The following is a 21640-nucleotide window of genomic DNA, read 5'->3' as shown; positions in this document are numbered from 1 at the left end:
AAAAAAACAAAACTAGGCACACAGCAAACAGCTTATTAGACTATTAGATGTGCAGGATTTATCTTACATTATTAGAACCTACCTTTCATTTCATAATTTCAAAAGGTTTAAATGAATAATTCTGTTTTTAATCAGTATGGCTTTGGTCTCATTAGTACTTTAATAAACATACTTTCACACAATTAAAAGCAGTGGAAGAGAATTATCGAACCTAAAGCAGATCAAGAAAGCAATTACTGAAGAACTCACAATATTCTTTCACAAAATAAGATTAAGTGGTAGTTCCAAGATGATATTTCAGCCTAATTGTTATTCATATGAGTAGTATCTTTTATTGCCTATGGATATGGACAAAGTTGTGGTTTTTTTTCAATTTTAATTCTTTCAATCTAAGATTTATTCTTAAAAAAAAAAATTACATGGTATGTTCCTTTAAGACCTCTCAGCTATCCCAGTTGGAGAAGAATCTGTCCTGTTTTGAAGGTCCCCCAAGGTAAATTACATAGTCCTTTGTAACTTGTTCCCTGGTTCATCAATCCTAAGAGTACGGAAAATCTTCATTCCATGTAATCCAAATCCATTATCCTATAACTTGATCCCCCCCTCCTCTTAACAGCATAGTCAATCCTGTACATCACTGTTCCCTATATTGTAAATGATTTTATTCCTTAAACATGAATACATCCTTGACACCGCTCTTTGTTATACTAAATACTACAACCTCAATACTTTTATGTATTTTTTAAAAGTTTATTCAATTTCACTCATTTTCTTTGCTGAATCCTCTCCAGAATGTCCACATCCCTCTCAACTTCCGGGAGCCTCAGGTGCTAAATTAAAGATCCATTATTCCTTATGTATAATGGGGGATTAATTGATTGACGCAGAACAACAATGTAGGTAATAAAATTACCTTGATAAGGATATCAAGATCATGTCAAAAGCATTAAAAAAAAAATCACGATGACTTAGAGTTCTTTTCCCTCACTGTGATGTTGGGGTAAGAGTGGGCTGGAGCACATATGTTTTATAGAACATATTTTACAACAAGAGGAGAGTGGTAGGAAGAATTCAAGCATTGAGGGGATAGAACTGGTCTCTCCTCTCCTTCATAACCCATTTATTTGTACATCCCATTCAACAGCTTCTCTCCCAGCAGAGCAGTCAGGCAGAGACCAGTTCTATTTTCTCGGGATTAGATAAAAACAAAACCAAAAAAAACCCTTAAGATATTTCCTCATGGTAGAAACAAGTTTATAGCAGACATTGATAACTATCAGCATTAAAGAAAGGGTTTCAGGCTTTTAAAGAAATATTATCGTGCTGACATGGTTAATTTCCTGCCTATATCTAAGCACTGTGGCATGCTTTGAAGTGACAGCTTCTCCCCTTGGGGTTTTATTTCTCTAAAAAGCCACTGATACATGGGCCTCACAATGTGAATACTAAGCACCAACATGGACTCTACTGGGAAGAAAATCCACATACAGAAGTCTACAGACAAATAAACAGGAAGTAGGACAAGTAAGATACAGAAGCCTGGCTTGAATGTAGCCATCAATGTGACTTCCTTTCCTTTCTTCATTTGTCATATTTAACTGCTTCAACATACCCACTTTTAAATGTATACTAGTGAGTTACACAGTTTATCGCACAAAAGCCAGCTTTCTTCCCTGATTACTACAAATACAAGAGTATGTTGACTGTCTAGCACAAGAGGGAGAATTTGTTCCTTATGTTTAGTGCCAAGCTTGGCCAATTATCCTGAATTCAAGTACTGTATTTAGAAAGACAGTTTGGAGAGAGTCTGAACTCAAATCATCTGACATCTTTTAGTTAACATCTCACTCAAATTTCAAGGGGCAAGTATTTCACTCCTCAAGAAAAAGGGACTGGGTTGTCTCCCACAGACAACTTTTTAAAAAAATGTAATATGTATAACTGAATCACTGTGCTGTACAGCAGAAATTAACACAACATTGTAAATCAACTATACTTCAATAAAATAAAAATATTTTTAATGTAGTTAACATGGAAATAACTTGAATATCCTAATAGGAAAAGGTAAATGAACAAAATTTTGTTTCAGATTAAATTGAAAAGAACCCAGATGCTAATAAGGAAGCGATGCCTCCTTTTCAGCTTCTGGTTTCAGTTCTTATTGTGCGAACAGCTAGAAATGGGCTATCAGATGCCATGTGCCCAGAATCATGCAGATGTTTCAGGAGACAGCTTAACGAGGGTCTCAGCACAGACAGCTTGCTCTAAGAAGCTCTCATAATAAGTTGGAAATAAAAGGGATTTTAAACTACTGTGTAATGTCAGGAGTATACAGACCATGCTACAGCTCTTAGGGACAGCTTAGCAGAGCACTGACTCCTCTCAAGACAATGGACTCACCCTGGAGCTCTAATGGCTGTAACTTCCAATGACATCTTATGACAGGTTATGTTCAGGGGCTGGGGGCTGAAATTCACTCAAGTGATATCTCTTAAGTACCTGTCTTGTGCCAGCCATGGTACCAGGCCTTGACTTCAAACAAGAACAGTAAAGCTCATGTTTCTACAAGCTTATAGTTTAATGGCAAGGTGTCAAGTTACTAGGCAAGAGAATAACCTGTGACAGGTAGTGAGGTAAGGATATGGACTGGGTACAATGGAAAGCACAGGGATGACACTTAACCAATGTTGGTGAGTCGGGAAAGCCTTCCCTGGTAAAATGATGTCTAAGCGAAGACCTAAAGGCAGAGGGTGCCATATTTAAGTAAAGGGCAGAGGATTTGTACATGGGAAAAAGGGGCACTGCAAGGAGAGGGAGGTTGCAGGGGGTGTTACATTCAGAAAAATGATACATGCAGTGGCCAGAAACCTTTTACATGACAAACATCCATGAATGCCCTCTTGGGCTTCTACACTATTGTATCATGGCCACTGTCATCTTTCTTAGCTGTGTGCACAACAAAAAGAAGTATAGAAATAAGCAGAGAAGAAGAGATATTAGACATGTCCTCTCCCTCCATCAGTCCTCCCCAGCCTGCCAAGCTCAGCTCAGAAACCTCTGTGCTTCAGGTACATTTTACAACCCAATCTGAGATGCTCTCTGAAAAAGGCAATATATATTTTCCATGACACTCACTTTGCACTTAGATCACAGTTTTTATATATGTTTGCCTTGTCTCATATCTCTCAAATAAAATTGAATTTCATAGGTGTTAAGACACATGGACACCCTTCTAGATCTTAGCAGTTATCAACAGAAGGTTTCATACAGTCATGTCCTGGCAGTCACCTGGCTGACAATGATGGTGAGAGGCATTCTTATTCAGAGATATTAAGCTGTGAAAAACTGTGCAACTAAGTCATGAAGTAGTGTAATAATAATGAGGAGACTGATACTTACAGTGAGGATGATTATCTCTCCCTTTTTTGGGAAAATCAGCATGCTTATGCACTATTATGGGATAGCAGATACCACATCTAGTTTAGAGATTAGTCTGGGAAAGTGTATCAAAAGCCCTTTACTCATAAATTCATCTTTGGGGATTTTTCTAAGAGAAACAAACATAAGTGTGTAAAGACAATTAGTAATACTTACATTGTGCCCACAGACATCGTTTTAAACACCTGAAATAGATGAATGACCACAGTGTCCCTATGAAGCAGGGACTACAGTTACCCCTATTTTATAGAAGAAGAAACTGAGATCCAGGTGACATTCTTAAAGTTACACAGGCAAAGAGGGGTGAAGAACAGACCTCCCATCTTCAGTTTGGATTCTAAACCACTCTATTCTACCCCCGCCCAAGCTTTAAGGATGCTTATAACAGCACTGTTTATAACAACAACAAAAAAAGAAACAACCTAATTTTCTAGCACTGGTGAAAGGACTGGTGAAAAAAATTTTGGTATAATCATACAATGGAATACCATGCATCAATTAAAAGTGATATTATAGAAGAATATTTAATGAACTTGAAAGATGTTTACAATATTGTAACTGTAAAAGTAGATTAAAAATATGTAGCACATGATCCAATTTTAGCAACAGATTAGAATAAACTAGATGAAATTGTCATTAACTTAGGTCAAAAATGGCCTAATATCAGCAACTGTATATGGTTGAACCTAATATGTGGGGAAGGGAGGAGAAGAGGGAGAATGAGAAAGACACAGAGACAGAGAGACAGATATTGAAACACTCTGTGGGCCAATGGGACCACTGGGTAACTCTGGGTCTTAAGACTGTGCGTGATTTTTTTTTTAATTCATTTAGATTAACTAGATTTTCTAAATTTTCTGCAATTGAATGTATCCTTTTGGCAGGAGGAGAAAAGCAAGCAAAAATTTACATTTTTAAATAGTTCAGTCTGCTGAGCATTTATACTGTGCTATGTTCTGTGCTCCATGCTTTACACACCTCTCTCCAGTCCTCACAGCACTGACAAGGTGGGTGTCATTATCACCTTCAGCACATGGAGGATATTTAGGATGAAAACATGTAGGTAAAATGTCCCAAAACACCAGACTGTGGTATCAGTACTTAAACCCAAGGTTGTCTGCAAACAAAAGTCCAAGCACTTTTCACAAGTCCATTCTGCTCCTGAAGTAGTGAAATCACGTATTTTGGTTAGACATAATATCCCACAATTATGTTTTTCATCTAATGTGATCCATTAAGGCGGAGCAGCCAACGATAAGACCTTTCACTGAGCGAGCCTATGGGGTCAGCCAGTGACTCAATATTCAGGGGCACTGAAAATAGGAAATTATCTCAGTAGTGAGAACATAGGGCGTTTCTCAAAGAGAAAATAAAATTAAGGAGATGGTTAAATCTGAAGAGCTTCTGTAAGTTGAAAATGATTCTATGCAAACAGAAAGGGCAGTGAACTCACTGTGAAAACAGTACTGATGCTATTAGCTGGCCTGCTAAGGAGTACTCTAACCTGAAAACTAGGCCTGTATAGTACCTGACACATGGCTGGCTCTCAAGATATATTTGGTGAGTGAATGAAAGTGATTGTGCATGCAGAGCAGGATAACTAACTTGGACAAGCAGAGAAACCTTAAAACCATCATCACAATGCTAGGTACATCCTCCTCTCCTAATTCACTTCAAGCAGTCCAGTTTTCCACTCAAAGGACAGGGAGAGGGAGAATAGGTTCCAAGATACACTGAGTTTTGAACCTGTGTCAGAATTATGCAGCTACTTTATTTTAACCTCACAATAACTCGATAAGACGGGTATAATTACTCCAACATTTCATGTGAAAAATGGACTCAGATGATAATTTGCTCAGTCACTTAGCATTCAGGGGGCAAAAGCAAGGGTTCAACCCAAACCCATCAATGCTTCCATATCTGTGCTCTTCCACACACCCTGTGGACCATCCCAAGTGAGCAATGCTCATCAATTACCGGATCTGATATCAGTGCTCATTACTGGCCTGCTTTTCAAAGGGGAACCTTCTAGGACAAAAGTGTCACAGATATTTGAGAAGTAATACTTGTTTGCCTAAAATGAGAGTTCCCAGGCTTCAAAGTGTTAGTAGCAGGTTCATCAGAATGGTTTGATAAGAAATGTTCCAACATGTCCATAGCCATGCATGTATTGACAAAAACAAGGCATTAGGAAAAATCTTTGAACAAATGAGAGATGGTTTAGTAAATCTCTTGTTTTTGTGTAGACCAAGAATAAAGAAAGGAGAACAATTAGAGATACAGAGAAATGCCAAATGGACAGATACTCCAGAGGAAAGAACAAGGGCACATGATTACATTGTCTCATCCAAAGGACTCCCTCAGCAGGAAAAAAAAAAAAAAAAAAAAGGATGAAATCATTTTTCCCTTAGAGAAAGAAGTGATGGTTACCATCAAATTCACCTTGTTACAAAATTCATCAATCACTAGCTGGCTCAAGAAATGGGTACAATCACTTAGCATTAGACAGGCCTGGACCTTAGCAGGAACACTGCAACTTCATAGGAATGGAAACTTGAGCAAGTCCCTGACCTTTATTATACTTAATTTTCTTTTGGTAAAATGGGGATGGTGAAATGTACTAATTACATCACAAGTACTTGTTGCTATGTGTGACACAGCACAGATCTGGTAGCAGCAGAAATTTTATTCCGTGGTTACACAGTGGAGCGTCCCACCCCTAGAAAAACATCCTCCAGCTGTATATGAGGCTGGAATAACAGGCCTGTCGGTGGTTTTCATTGTTTGTTTGTCTTGCATGAATCATTCATGCCAAAAAGGACAACTTGGTTCTCACAATGTGAATTCCAAAAACAAATTGCCCAGTAACTCCATAAAGTAAAAACAAGCCCTGGTGTATCACCCTTTTCATCCATTTTTATAAAGCCAATTGGAAAAAGCTCAGACCTGGGATGAAAACCAGCGTTAATTTACATCCTATTCTTCATTGTCAATTAAAAACTGGATTTAGAAATTGCTCACTTGCTGACGATTAACGTGTTCAGAGGTGTAGGCTCATACATGGAGCCCAGAAATATAACAGGAGAAACTTAGAAACAAACATGTGAACTTCTTAATAATCCTCCCCTTAGCATAAAGAAGTAGATGGTCATAAATAAAATCTAAAGAATCCTGCCATATTAGAAGGCATCAATTCCAGGACTTGATTTTTCCCCAGCTTATCTACACCCACCAAGACCACAGAAACAGCCTTGAAACACAGTTTGAAGTATAAGATGCTTTTTTTAAAGCAATTGGTTCTGAATTACAGCGAAAAACAAAAGGGCCCAATTCTGTGTGCTTGTGTTTGGTATAAAGAAACCTTTAGATGAACTGAATAGTCCGTTTTTTTGTTTTTGTTTTACCTTGGTTTAACACCTCTGGGATCAAAGAGGTAAAACTGTAGAACTATGTGGGTTTCAAGAACTTTGTGGATACATCTCTACTAGATAACTTACAACAGGATAGTGTGTTGAATCTTGGAACTCATGTTTATTATAGGGAAAGTGCCATCAGTTTATAATACATAACTACCCTCACCAGGGTTGCTGTTTAAAGGAACTAAGACTGTAAGTGCCCTTAACATCTAAATGTCAAGCATCTATTAGGTTACATCAGTCAGCTATACGGACTTAAAAATATATTTTTACATGGAGTTTCACCGTGATGTTCTCCATTGACTTTAAATATAGGAAAATCTGTGATTATGAGAGAATTTAATAGGAAAGAAAATTCAGCCCTTCATATTCTCATATATAGACAAAGCACAAATAAGTCACTTTCAAGAAACTATCTCTACAGAGTGCTGTGGGTTTCAAAAGAGACCAAAATAATTTTCTGCTGTCTCAAAGGATAGAAAAACATGATTCTTCCTGAAATATACACACTTTCTTCCCAAGCCTTGGTTCCCTCAGGGTCTTTTATCTCCCTGTGATTTCATTCCTTGTGCCTCAGGCTAACAAGGCTATGGTGTGTCATTCCCTTTGTTAATGTAGAAGAAAAGATCCTCATTCAAAACATCAAGTGCTTTAAAAATAAAACAAGTTTGTAAAGCTTCTCCATCCATGAAGAAGAACAATAAAAATGTATTTTCCAGATCCTCTGAAAGCACTAAAACCTCATGTCCTTCACATGTCAAAAAGCCGGCTGGAGAGCTGACAGAGTGCCAGCAATCACTATGGACAACCACCCAGTGCCGTTTATATTAATATTACTCAGTGGCCGAGAGAGAGAACCTTTATTCTTCTTCTTTAAAAAATGTTTATTAATTGAATTTTCGAAGCATGAACTGTCATTTTATAACATCAGTGCATGCTTATCCCAAATTATGAACCAGAAAAAAGGGTGTGAAATGTTTATTCTTTAATGTTTCTAAATATGAATGTTGATGTCTCTCAACGAGAGCATATTGATGACTCTATTCACAGTGGAGGGAAATCTCAAGGATATAAATTGTAGGCTGGGATTAAGTAAGGGATTTGGGGGGATTACATTTATTCACTGAAGTCAAAAGAAAAACAACGACCTTGGGAGCCATTATGGGATATCCTGCTTTATAAAGTCTTGCCATATTTTTGCTCTTTTGCTCATTTATTCTTCCATTAAAAATGTACAAAGCAGCTTCTATGGTTACTAAGTTCTGTTTGTTGAGTACTTACTATTGCTTCTCCCTAAGACCTGTCCTATAGCTAAGATTTCTTTGTCTACTGGAAGAGACTGGCCAACAGTGAGACTCATCAGAAAAGAATGTGCTAAGTCTTGCAGTGCACAGAACACTCAAACACAGAGGACTTACACCCACTGCGCCTCTGGGCAGAGGAGAGCAGGGAGGGGAGAAGGCTTCCAGGAGAGGTGGGCTGGAGGTGAGCACTGAAGGATACATACTCAGGACCACCACTGTGCAAGTACTTATTATCTTCATCCAGGATGTGAGAGGCCAAAAGGCGGAAGCCTTAAATGATTTGCTTAAATCCCAACAGTAAGGAAAATCAGGTCTCAAACCCTCAGTGCTAACAGGATGGTCTGAAAAATTTAAGTTTTCTTGAGTAAAAAAAAAAATTTAACCACAGAAGACAAGTACTACTATAGCAAAGCCCCACGTTCTCACAACCTAGAATTAACTGTTGTGACCATTACATCACATTTGCTTCATCATTTAATGCAAGAAATAACACATTACAGTTAAAGTCCCTTTTATCTCCTTTGTACCTTGTTTTCAGTTCTTTCCCTACTCCTTCCTCAATGGGAACCACTGTCATGATTTTTAAAAAAAATAAATAAATTTATTTATTTATTTTGGGCTGTGCTGGGTCTTTGTTGCTGCGCGTGGGCTTTCTGTAGTTGCGGTGAGCGGGGGCTACCCTTGGTTGTAGTGTGTGGGCTTCTCATTGCAGTGGCTTCTCTTTGTTGCAGAGCACTGGCTCTAGGCACGTGAGCTTCAGTAGTTGTGGCTCGCGGGCTCTAGAGCTCAGGCTCAGTAGTTGTGGCACACGGGCTTAGTTGTCCCACGGCATGTGGGATCTTCCCGGACTAGGGCTCAAACCCGTGTCCCCTGCATTGGCAGGCGGATTCTTAACTACTGTGGCACCAGGGAAGTCCCCGCTGTCATGATTTTAATGTGTATCATTCTAGTCTGCTTGTGTGTCCAAAAATTATATATTGCATGAATTAATATATAATTAATATATTAATAATAATATATTGCATAACTTTTATGAATTTATTAGTTTTCTATTAAAATGTTTATATCACTGTGTATCTTGTTTTCACCCAATATTACGATATTGAGATCCACTAATGTTGACATATCTTTTAATGCAGCGTATTACTACATAGAAATTTATAGGAATGAATGGCTACACAGCATTACACTGTATTAACAACCTCCAATAAATCTATCTTTTCTCATATTCAAGGCCATTTTTACTTGTCTCCAAATTTTCACTGTTACAAAGATGCAAAGACTATATCCCCTATACATGTATGCAAAGGTTTCTCCAAGGTATACAGACAGATGATAAAGAAGTCAAAATAAAATCACCTAATCCTATGGTGTACACAAATCAACATATTATTCTAGAGGCAGCCAAACTGCTCTCCAAAGTTACTCTGCCAACTTACCCTCCTGAGAGCAGTGTGTGCAAGCTTCCTTTCACATCTTCATTAACACTTGATATTGTCAGACTTCTAGACGTTTGCCAATCAGATGGTGAAAAATGACATCATGTTCCTTCATTATGCACTTCCTCAGTTATTACAAAGATAAATATTCTCATATGCTTATTAGCCAATCAGGTTTCCTTGCCTTGAATTACTTTATTGTATCCTTTGCCTAATCTAAAGTTGAGGGGTTTTTTTTCCTTATTGATTTGTGGGAGTTCTTAACATATCCTATATACTAATCATTTGTTTTTGTTTGTTTGTTTGTTTGTTATTTTGGCGATACGCGGGCCTCTAACTGTTGTGGCCTCTCCCGTTGCAGTGCACAGGCTCTGGACGCGCAGGCTCAGCGGCCATGGCTCACGGGCCCAGCCGCTCCGCGGCATGTGGGATCTTCCCGTACCGGGGCACAAACCCGTGTCCCCTGCATCGGCAGGCGGACTCTCAACCACTGCGCCACCAGGGAAGCCCTAATCATTTGTTTTATACGTTGCAGAAATCTTTCTCCATTCTCTTCTTTCTCTTTTAACTTTGCTTATGGTGTCTTAAAGAACTGTTTAACTTTGATGCAGTCTAATTATTCTAAGAACTAATTTACAGCATGGATAAATCTGGTTTGTGTAATACTAATTTTACAACATGAGGCTATTTTTATTTGTAAGGATAAAGGGGCTTTTCTTTAATACATGAACAAAAATTCACGGCTATATACTAATATCAAGTTCAAATCAATTCCATTAAAATTTAAACTTTCTTTGGAAGTTACTTCCACTCACTTTGTGCAAGAGTAGTGAGTAGTAAAACCATTAGGTTTTCACAGAATTTTAAGACACCATTTATGGCCCAGAGGCAGGGCACTTATAACCTCTACTACTTACCCTATTGAAACAGTCTTTATAAGTAGTATAAATGTTACTGTTTTATTACTTTCTACACTTTATTAATTTACACATGTCAAACATGATTACTTTGCTCTAACATATACGTACAAATATTCAAACTTTTTAAAGTCAACTTGGTTGTCAATGAATTAGAAGATATTTTGACCAAAGAAAGAAAAAACAGTTTTTTTTCTTATCTGCCCTGAGGAAGTTTTCAAGTATTTAAAAAACATTCTTTGACACAATCACAAACAATAAGAAATTTGATATAGTCATGAAAGATACCGGACTATATATTAAACCAGAGCACTTAATTTTAGCCAATTAACAGCATAACCTTATGAGAGGAAATGTACATGGCTTTACTAAAATCAGGTATTAGTCTCCCTGATTTTACAGGTAAGGTAAAACCTTTCCTCTTTTGAGGGTGAGGAGCTCTTACTACACAACTTCTTCAAAGTTTATGGAACTGACACCTAGTTCATCTTGCCTGGCTTCTACAATCTCACTGCAGCTGTTAGTTTATGGGAATTCACCAAGGATGAATGAGCCTGCATTGCACACAGCCAAAGTGGAGCCTGAGCTCCCTTAAGGCCACTGAAGGAAGGACTTCAGGTCATGCCCTTTCTCTAGAAGACCTTTGACCACATCCTCCTTGACTTCTCCAGATGCTTTGCCTATATATTTGTAGATGGACTTCCAATCCCTCTATTAAACTGAAAGCATTTGAAAGAAGAGGCAGGGTCTTTCATCTCTCATATCTCATGTTTATATCCATTACTGCTCCTGGAACATTTATGCCTTCATTCCTTCCTTCCACAAGTATTTATTGAGAATCACTGGGTGCCCAGCACTGTGCTAGACATTAGGTGAATAAATTAGCTAGGCAGCAGTGAATAAAACAGACAAAATTCACGTTTCTATGGGCCTTCTATCCTGGAGGGGAATACAGACAAAAAAAACAAAACCAAACAAACAAACAAAAAAACAAATGAAGTATTTTCAAATAGTGCCATAAAAAAGTGTTAAAAAGACGACGTAATAGATAGTTATGGGAGAATATTCTTTATGTAGTCAGGGAAAGCCTCTCCTGGTGGTGACACATAGATTGAAAGTTGACCTAAATTAGAAGCCAGCCACATAAAGTTCCAGGGAGGAGAGTATTCTAGGCGGAGGAAATATCAAGTGCAGAGGCAGAAATGAAGCTACTGTGTTCCAAGAAAGGTAGGCAGAGGCTGAGCAGTGTGGTACCCTGAGCGAGCCGTGGGATGAGAAGGGGCCGGGAAGGTAGGGAGGGACAGATCAAACAGGGCTTGGTGGGTCACATCAGGGCTCTGGCGTTTATTCTAACCATAATGGGAAATACTGGGGAGTTTGGGGAAGGGGAGCAGCATGCTCTGAAGTGCAGTTTTACAAGATCACTCTGGTCTCAATACAGAGAACTGACTGGAGTGGGGCTAAAGTGGATGCAACAGTAGGGAGACTATTGTGATCACCAGTTAAGAGAGGACGGTGGCTTGGATTTGAGTGGCAGGAGTAGAGAGTAGGAAAAGGTTAGATCATCTTATATTTTCAGGTTGAACCAAGATTTTCTGATAAACAGATGTAGAGGGAGATTACACAAAGTTAAAAAAAAAAACCAAGGAAAACATATCAATAAATGATGTGTGTGGAGTGGAGTTAAATAAAATGACAGCCCAGCCTTGTCTTTACAGCACGTGAACCAACTAGCGCAAGTAACATAAACATCTATAGTGTTCTCACCGTGCCCCGAGCAATACGAACCAGACGTGAATTCATCTGGTAAGGACATTAATGGTCAGAGGTTGGCGATAATGCAAAAAACTGCACCAGGGCTCTGTCTGGGGAGCCTCCTGGCAAGCAACTCTGGACAAAGAGAGGCTCCTGCTCAAGAAGGGTGTGGCCTGCTGGGCGAAACGAGATGTCCTCAAAGAGCCCCTCCATCCATTCTCCAGTCCACAGACCAGTCTGATATGAAGTCTGGTGGAAGGCACAGTTGTCACACAAGGAATTGTAAGTAAGTACCATTTACTGAGCCATTATCATGCCATTGTGTCATTTAATTCTCAAAAGCATATGACACAGATACTTTGAAGCTTATTTTAAGCCAAGGAAAGTGAGGCAAAGAGACGGCACAGAATGGAGAGGCACTAAGTCTACTGTCATTGAGTTCCAACAGGGAGTTGGGTGGGTGGAGGTGGAAGAGATTGTCTGCCTCTCCAGAGAGTAACCAACAAAAGCCCAGGTTTCAGACTCCTTCACAGAGGCAAAATCAGCAGTTTCTGTGTGCGACCTCTATCAAGATACTCGGGCAGTCCATCAGTGAAATTGCTTTTGGGCAGTTCTGATGAACCATTCATCCCAAGCTCAGTCCTTCCCACCTGTCATCAATGTCCAGCCCTCATGCCAGTGAACCCAAATGATCCACTCTTATTCTGCTGCTCCATCAACCTGATTTCGAAAGTAATTCTGACAGGGTGATGGGTATGTTAACGACTTGCCTTGAGGACTGGGCTCCGGTGACTTCTCTCCCCAGACAACATCGATCCTCTATTGTATCCAGTCAATAGACCTTTACAGCAGACTTTGCTGGTGAACAAGTCAGCTTTTTGTGCCCTACAATTTCTGGCTTGTAATACCCTTCAAATGGATTCCCCCATTCGAATATCCTGCAGGCAAATTCTTATTACTTATTCCGAGCAGCACAGCGTGCTTGCTTTATCTAAAAGGTTATCAGTACTCTTAATGTTGTACCTGAAAATGTTTGAGCTAGTCTGGCCTCCTAGGCATGTTTTCACTACTTCCAAGTACATTTAACCAGAAATGCTATTGGTGACTAAATAAACCCCAGTTTGGATTTTCTAGACCAAAATTAAGTTCCATTTTTTGTTTCTAATTGGTACTAATGTCAAAAGCCTAGGGAACAAGCATTTGAAAACTATTTGCTGGCTGCTGGCTGATTTAGGACTCTCCATGTGTTTTGGGATGTGCCCTATAGCCAGAGGAGAAATAAATTTCTCTATAGACCTTTAGAAAATCATAAATAGAATTATATGGGTTGAGAGAACAAATGTATTATTGCTACTCATACAAAAGGTTTAAAGGGTTTCCAAAACAAAGAAAGATCTCAGGGATTGCAGACACATATTTATGAGAGTAAATCACACATAGAATCATAGGTTTGAAAGGGATCGTAAATACGATCTTGCCCAACATTCTTAATGTTACAAATGAGGAAATTACAAACGCATTCAACCAAATTGGTGTCATTTTAAATGACATGTTAGTGTGCCCTCGACACCTCTCAGGAACTTTTGTTTTGCTCTTTTGTCTGGTGGTATCAGTCCTGCCTCCTGCTCTCATTCACTGACCCTTATCACTTTCACCAAATCTCCTTTCCAGCTCCAGGAGGCACCAGATCCTTATTTAAATTACTGGCTGTGAAAGAGATGCGAGTCTGGTTCCACTATTTACCAGAAGTATAAACTTAGGCAAGACACTTAATTTTTTGTGCCTCTATTTTCTCATCTGTAAAATAGGAACAAGAATTGTAACCATCTCATCTGTTGAGCATTAAATGAGTTAGTTCCTGTAAAGCTGTAAAGCCCATACTAAGCTCTCAATAGAGGAGAACTATTGCTGTCATCATCATTATCAACGTACCCAACTTCTGCTTCCCTTGATATCAGCAGATTATCTCTTCCCCAGTTTACCAAGAGAAGAAAGGTCATCAAATATGAACTCACTCAGATGCTCCTCCCCACTGCCCGTGAGCTCCTGAGCTCAGAAACCTATCGACATCCTGCCTGCCACTCTTTCCTCCCTTGTTTTGTTGGGAATGGGAAGTACTTCACACTAATCCTTCCATCAGTGTCAGGATCCCATCAGTGTCAGGATCCCATCCGTCTTCTCAGGAGCTGTGTTCCCTCGATTAAATGAACTCTCAATTCAATCTCCAGACTCTGTCTTTTCTTTTACCATCCTCTCAGCCTCTTTCACCTTAAAACACAATCAAAAGCAAACAAACAGGGCTTCCCAGGTGGCGCAGTGGTTGAGTGTCCGCCTGCCGATGCAGGGGACACGGGTTCGTGCCCCGGTCCGGGAAGATCCAACATGCCACGGAGTGGCTGGGCCTGTGAGCCATGGCCGCTGAGCCTGCGCGTCTGGAGCCTGTGCTCCGCAACGGGAGAGGCCACAACAGTGAGAGGCCCGCGTACCGCAAAAGAAAAAAAAAGCAAACAAACACCAAACTTTCTCTTGAGCCTACATTTGTCTTTTACTAACTCCCTATCTCTTTACCCTTCCTTGTTGACTTCCCAGTTAAGTTTCTGGAAGAGGAGTCTATGCTTTAGCATCTTTGCATCACCCCTCACCCCACAGCAGTCTGCTTTCTGTCCCCAGCACAACATTAGGCCCTTCTTTCTAGTCCAGCCAGAAAACCTCTCACTACTTTACCCACCACCATTTCTAGCTTCCTCAATCCACCTCTTCTCCTGAGGCGGTTCTCTTTCTCAGGATGAGACATTTACAAGTCTGTCTACTTTTCTCCAGGCTGCGAGCTCTGTGGGAACCAACAACTATTCCTCATTGGTTTCTTTATCTGCAGCATCCAGCACAGTTCCTTGCACACAGTATTCAATGAAAGTTCAAACTATGAACGCAAGAATGACCTTCTCAGAATCATACATTCAATCTCATTAAATGAAACAAGCATTTACTGCTCTCCAATCACAGGCCAGGCACAGTGGAGGCCTGGCATTAACAATGCACAGGCCTCCAGGCATTAACAAAGACATTAACAATGCACAGCCCCTGCCCTCCAGGAGTCATCATCCCGTAAGGGAGGAAGAGAAATACAGGACTGATGAACAGATAAGAGATATTGATGGAGGAGGAACAGAGAGAGAACAGGAACGAGGAGGAAAGAGAGAACTAGAGCTAAGATAATGTCACATAGGCTAGGGTATTCTTTAGGATGCCAATAGAAGTAAAATGCATGCATGCTTTTTAAAAAAAAAAATCATTTAATGAAACCTAAAAAGACGTAATATGCCCAAGTCGTCAAATAAATCATGATTTCACTTCAAGCAAACAAACCATGTTCAGTTCTCTGACACACCTGGTTTTTCATACAGAAAATACATTGAGACCCAGGAACACTGACTGTATACCATATATAGGAATCCGTCCATCCACTGACAAGGTAAACAGTCATACTAAACCTCCAAGGGAAGGCTTTTAAAATTTGTGCTTGTGAAGGTGCTGTCAGACTCTTAATTTCCCATGTATATTGGGAAGGAAAAAATATACAGAGAGAGAGCCATGAAAACGAGTTACTCTTCTGCCTGGAATGATTGATCCTGATGAGCCCAGGGAAACTGGGCTGCTGCTGCATAACGGGAGAAAGCTGAACTACGTCTGGAACCCAAGGGATTCTTTGGGGCACCTCTTGGTACTTCCACGTCTGGTAGTAAAGGCTAATGGAAAGTGTCAACAACCAATAAAAGGCAGGACAACTGAGAATTCAGATCCTTCAGGAATGGAGGTTCGAGTCACTCCTCCAGATGAAGAACCCTAAGTAGCTGAGGTTTGGGCTGAGAGGGAGAAATATGAAATGGGGAAGAAGGAGGCCATACATACAAGTACAGCATGTGACTAATTACAGAAAAGAGGCCTGTAGTAGTTTTTAACATTTCTCTTTGCTTTCTACATCTATGTGTTTATTTGTAGAAGCTATTTTCTTTTTTTCTGCTCTTTGCATTTTTATTTAATTTTATATAAAATAAAAGTTGTTGGAAGATAACTTTAGTATCTAGGTAGCAAAATATTCTGTGGTACTTCATCTGAATTTCAGGAAAAATTAATATAACCAGCTATGGATACCAGGACTTTGGGGACTTGCATCTCCTAATTTTGGGAAAAGAGTGAGACCATCTTAACTTGTAAGATGTCAGGCTGTCTTTTATTAGATGGAAAGGCAGAGTCATTTTGTTGATGTACAAGAATTCAAATGTGTGTAGAAAGGTGCACAGAAGAGCTGAGTAAACAAAGGAGTGGACTGGACCAGTTATCACTTTATTGTCTCTCAGGGCTAAATTTATCCTTCATTTTTATCTACAAAAATGGATGTGGGCCCTTTAAGTACTCTTCCTTTGCCAGCTGGCTGACTGTTAAGCGTTTTCTGCAGGAGAGACCCTGTAGGAGGAAGGTGTTGCCCATCATGGTTCTAGAGTGCTAGCTCAGCTGACTCCAGAAGCGCCCATGGCTCTTCCAGCACCCAGCCCCTGCCCTGTCAGCACAGTGGGAGTGGCTTCTCCAGCACAGGCAGCTTCTTCAGCATCCAGCTCCTACAGTGCACTGTGGCTAGCAGCACCCATCAGCCAGCAACTTGCCCTGGCATTCCCCCTTGGGCTTTTTTGTAGCAGAGTCCTTCTGGTAAGACAATTCTCCAGAACAGCTTTCTCAAGCATCCTATAGAACAGATTTCTAGCAGGTTCCAGAAAGCAGATTTCCAGCAAGTTTCACTAGGGGTGTACCATGGCAGTCTCTCTGCCATTCAGTGAGCTGTGGCTGTGCTCTAACAAGGTCTGCATCACACCGTTAGTGGGGCTTCCTCTTTGGGTATTCTATCTCAGCCCTAGGAGTAGTGGATGCTCCTTATTTCTGCCATTCCTGTATTCTTTTGAGTGTTATCTACTTTCTACTAGCCAATCTCTACACCAAATTCGTGTTATAGCTAATGATTCTTTTTAATAAACTTTCCCTGCTCAAGTTACTATGCGTTCCAGGAGCAGCGAGCACACCAGCACCAGATCTTGGTTTCTAAATGCCATTCTCCAATGGCTCATTCTAGGACTGAAGCAGGAAAAACACAAAGTGAGCTTGGAGTATCCTACAGTAGCAGAAAGTAAGAAACTGCTCAAAAGACCAAACAAAACAAAACGACCAAACAAAAGGACAATGGTGTATGAAAAGGACACAGAAGCCACCTAAAAGAACTCCCAGTTGCCAAAGCTGGAACAATTTAAGCAACAAAATAAACAATATAATATTGACTTCTCATGTAAATATATATAAGTCCACACTGATATGAATAAATGATTGATTAAATGGGAGAGAATAAATAAATCTTCCTTATAGAATATGTCCAGATAACATATGTAGATATTCTCCCCCTCAAAACCATGGAGCTTAATCTCTACCCTTCATCCTTGAGGGTAGGCTAGACTTAGTGACGCATTCTCAGAGAAAAAGGAAAAGGAAAAATAGTAACTTTATGTGGAGAAACCTGGCAAACACTACACATCACCAAATGATGAAGGTTAACCAAGTGATGACACCATCAGTGCTGTCATGTGAATATCATCATACCTTTGATTCGATATAATGAGACAGGCACTTCAACTCTGTGGTATTTTCATAACCTGGACCACTAGTCTAGTCATGAGGAAAACACAGACTGGGGGACATTCTGTGGGATATCTGGCCAGTCCTCGTCAAGGTTGTCAAGGTTATGAAAAACGAAGACTGAGCAATTGTCACAGACCAGAGGGGACTGCGGAGATGAAAATGCAGTGCAGTGCTCAGGACTAGATCCTGGAACAGAAAGAGGACATTAATGGAAAAAATAATAAAATCCAAATAAAGTCTAGAGTTTGTTTAATAGTAATATACTAGTAAGGAACTAACTGGTAGTGTATTCATGTCAATTTCTTTTGGCAATTAGTTTTGCCAAGCTAATGGTAACTTAATATGTTAAGGGAAAAACTGGATGCAAGTGTATGGAAACTGTCAACTCTCTTTGTAACTCTTCTAAAATTGTTCCAAAATGAAAGGTTTACTCAAAAAAATTATTGCAGTTTCTGTCTCTTGATTGGACCCTGACTAATACAAGGAACTGGTGTCATTAAAAAAGCAATCATTTTCTGGATCTAACATATATTATCAAATATATGCCTAACAATAACCAGAGAGGAGGGGGCAGAGAGATAAAAATCCTTGGGAATTAGGCCATTTTAACTCTGCTACTTAGTAGATTACTAGAGTGTGCATTTGCTTCAAGAATTATCTGGCCAAGAGTAACTAAATTACACACTTCCTAATGAGTGATATTAGGGTAACAGCTATAGATAAAACCCAGGTAACAAAATTCAGTGCTCTGGCTCAGAATAGCATTTTCTTAGGTGCTTAAAAAAGGTCTCAGAAATGTATTCTAAGAACATCTTTAAAGCCTTCAGATATCTGTCCACATTTATTTATGCTTCTGTTCATGATAAAGCCAAAACATAAGCTGTGGAGAATAAACTAAAAGTCACCTCAATATCATCATCCAGGATTGAAAGAACATGTGTTGTCAGAATTCTAGAGGCTTCGTTCAAAAGTCAGTCAACTCCGAAATAAAGCAACAGCTTGTTTTCTAGAAGGCCTAAATCAGTTCTAGAGAGTCTGAAACCCATGTAGACCTTTTGTTTTGTTTACACACTCTTTAGTCTGATCTCTTAGTTCGAGGTAAGCTTCAGTTCTTAGGGGACAAAGTATGACTGCAACTAAAGTTATTCCACAGTATTCTCACCCTGAAATTAGTAACAAATCTCATTTCTCAAATGAAGAATATAGCCACTCTTCTTTTTCCCAATGGCTTATATAATAATGTTATTTTTCTTCCAAATGTGTAGGCACAACTGATCTTTAAGTTGGAAAAGTCAATGAAAGCAACAATGCATTTGAGGTCAGTTGGCCAGAAAAATGGACATGAGCCAGATCCCACATCCCAAACATTTTGCCTCAACAGCATGTGAACAAAGTGCCCTCTCCCCTCCTGATCTCTAACAGAAGGCTAATAAAACGCAGCAGGACAGTTACCCATTGGAATGGGAAGCCTGTCGGGGCAGAAAGACGCACGCGCGCACACACACACACACACACACACACCCCTGTTTAGGACACGACAAAAAGGCTCTTTCACATGGAATGTTCTATGCACAGACAGCATAAGGACCTCCCCTGAAGATGCTGTTTTAGAGGCAGTCAAGAGATCACAAGTCTAAAACAAGTAGTTCTAACAAGATAAAGAGTAATCTCCCCAATTCCAAATGGAAGCAAGTAAAAATTCTTAAAACCAGCTTATCTACATAGCTTAAAGTTCTTTTGGACTAGTTTCATACAATTCTTTGGTAGCAAGGAGGACAAAGTTGTGTTGTCATGAGAGTCTGCTAATTTTTAATGTTTCCCTTTCTCTAAATGTAAACGTTTCATGCATTACAATTTAGTTGCACTTCAATTCCTTCTCACATTTTTCAAGGCAAAACGAAGTATAAAGGAACAGGAAGAGTGCACAATTACACGCACAGCAAGGAGTTAGCCAGAAAACCTAAGTTTTAACTGTGAAATTTAGAAAAGCAACTGTATTACATGACATTCCATCATTTAATCCTCATAATAATGAATATAGGATTTTAAGTGCAATCTGCTTATAGTCCAAAACACCATCATTTTACAATTATAATTCTAACATAATGGACAAAAATTATATACTATATTATGAATTGATTTAATACCTAAATGTTCATGAATTTTCATTTATTACCAATAATTCTCCCCAGTAATCTGAGCAAGTACTTATTATTTGCACCTCAGAATTCAAAGATAAATATGTTAAGCATTGAAAATATCAATTTTACTTCTGCTTTAGAACCAACAAGTGGTAAGTTTTCATCACCAAGAAAATATATTAGATAAACGAACAAGTAAAAACAGACGCAGGAATACAGTAGCTGTGTTACCACAACTGCCTTACTGAGTTAAGGAATCTAACTTCTGGACCGTACCCTGGAAAATGCATTGATATTCACAGAAGTACCAGAATCAGATGATTGAAATCTTCTTTCCAAGTACCTTTCTTTATACTCTATTCATAACAGTTCTGTGTATAATACATGTAGAGATTTAAAAGAAACAGTATTCGTGAGTTGGACTGGGAATCTACACCACGTTCTGCATTGGGATGAAGAGGGAAACCTGTGGCTCATGTAATCTGCAGACAAGAGGCCCATACAGCAAAAACATCCGGAGACAGACAACAGCAGGTGGAAACTTACCACTGGAGCAGTTGGTCCCACCCCAGCCAGGCTCACACTGACAGGTGTTTGGAGCAATGCAGCGACCATGGACACATTTATCAGCACAATGGGCTGTCAGAGAGAAAAATCAATCAAATAAGGAAAGTTGGCACAAGAAAAAAAACCCAACAACACAGCTGTTTCACATCTCAGTCTCAAGTATCACTTAAAAACAACACGCATGCTTGATAATTTTCTTCAATCCGTTCCTCAGCCCTCTTACAGTCCTCTGTGTAACCAAACAATTCCCCCTCTTATTTTGATACCTCCAAATAAATTCCTTCATTTCTACTATATAATTCTACTTCATGCTAAATTAGCAAAGAAGTTTCAAGGAAAATTGCCTAATCCACTTTTTAAAAAAATTATCAGTGACTACCAAATATATCCTCTTTGTTTCAGGAGGAGCGTATATGGATACACAAACAAACCACAAAGCAAGATCTCAGGACTCCCGGGCGACAAGAGTAGTCTGAAAGGTATTCCCTTTACATAATACCTTCACTGGAAACGATAGTCAAATTTCTTTGTGCACATGTTATTCACAACCATGACACAGCAGACTTAGATGCCCTTTTTCTGTTGAGGAGAATATTCGAAAAATGTCACCCAGGTCTTTAGGAAATAGTAAATCTCAATTCCTCTTTTGTTAGTGAATATCACTGGTGTGATAATAAGGGGTATGAAAATAAGGGGTATCATTGCAAACATGAGTGGATAATTAGTCTGATGATTTCCAAAGGAAAGCTCAGTGGGCAGATAGAAACGGATCAGAAATATGCTGTGTTGCACATCAGCATTATCCTCAACATTAGTGCCACTCAGGTTGGTTAAATCTTCTTTAAAATACCTGGATATATGAGGAATTGTGAGAACAACTTGGAAGAGTTTGGATTCCAGATGTTCCAGAATTTCATTTAAGGATGGGATAAGGTATCCTATGCTTTAGAGGTAAGTTTTATTAATTTTACTTTTTACAAAAGT

General features: G+C 39.3%; 1 protein-coding gene across 1 annotated transcript in view; it reads right to left on the bottom strand.

The window, feature by feature from the left end:
* The window catches only part of MEGF10 (multiple EGF like domains 10), a 362791-nt gene that overhangs the window by 63538 nt on the left and 277613 nt on the right, over window positions 1-21640 (bottom strand). Inside the window, exon 7 of the mRNA XM_060143502.1 lies at window positions 20636-20728. Coding sequence (XP_059999485.1) covers window positions 20636-20728 — 93 coding nt within the window. The remainder of the gene's footprint in view (window positions 1-20635; window positions 20729-21640) is intronic.

Source organism: Lagenorhynchus albirostris, chromosome 3 (assembly GCF_949774975.1).
Source record: "Lagenorhynchus albirostris chromosome 3, mLagAlb1.1, whole genome shotgun sequence".
Taxonomy (NCBI): domain Eukaryota; kingdom Metazoa; phylum Chordata; class Mammalia; order Artiodactyla; family Delphinidae; genus Lagenorhynchus; species Lagenorhynchus albirostris.
The sequence above is the reverse complement of the archived record's forward strand: the minus strand, read 5'-3'. Positions and strand labels throughout refer to the sequence as shown.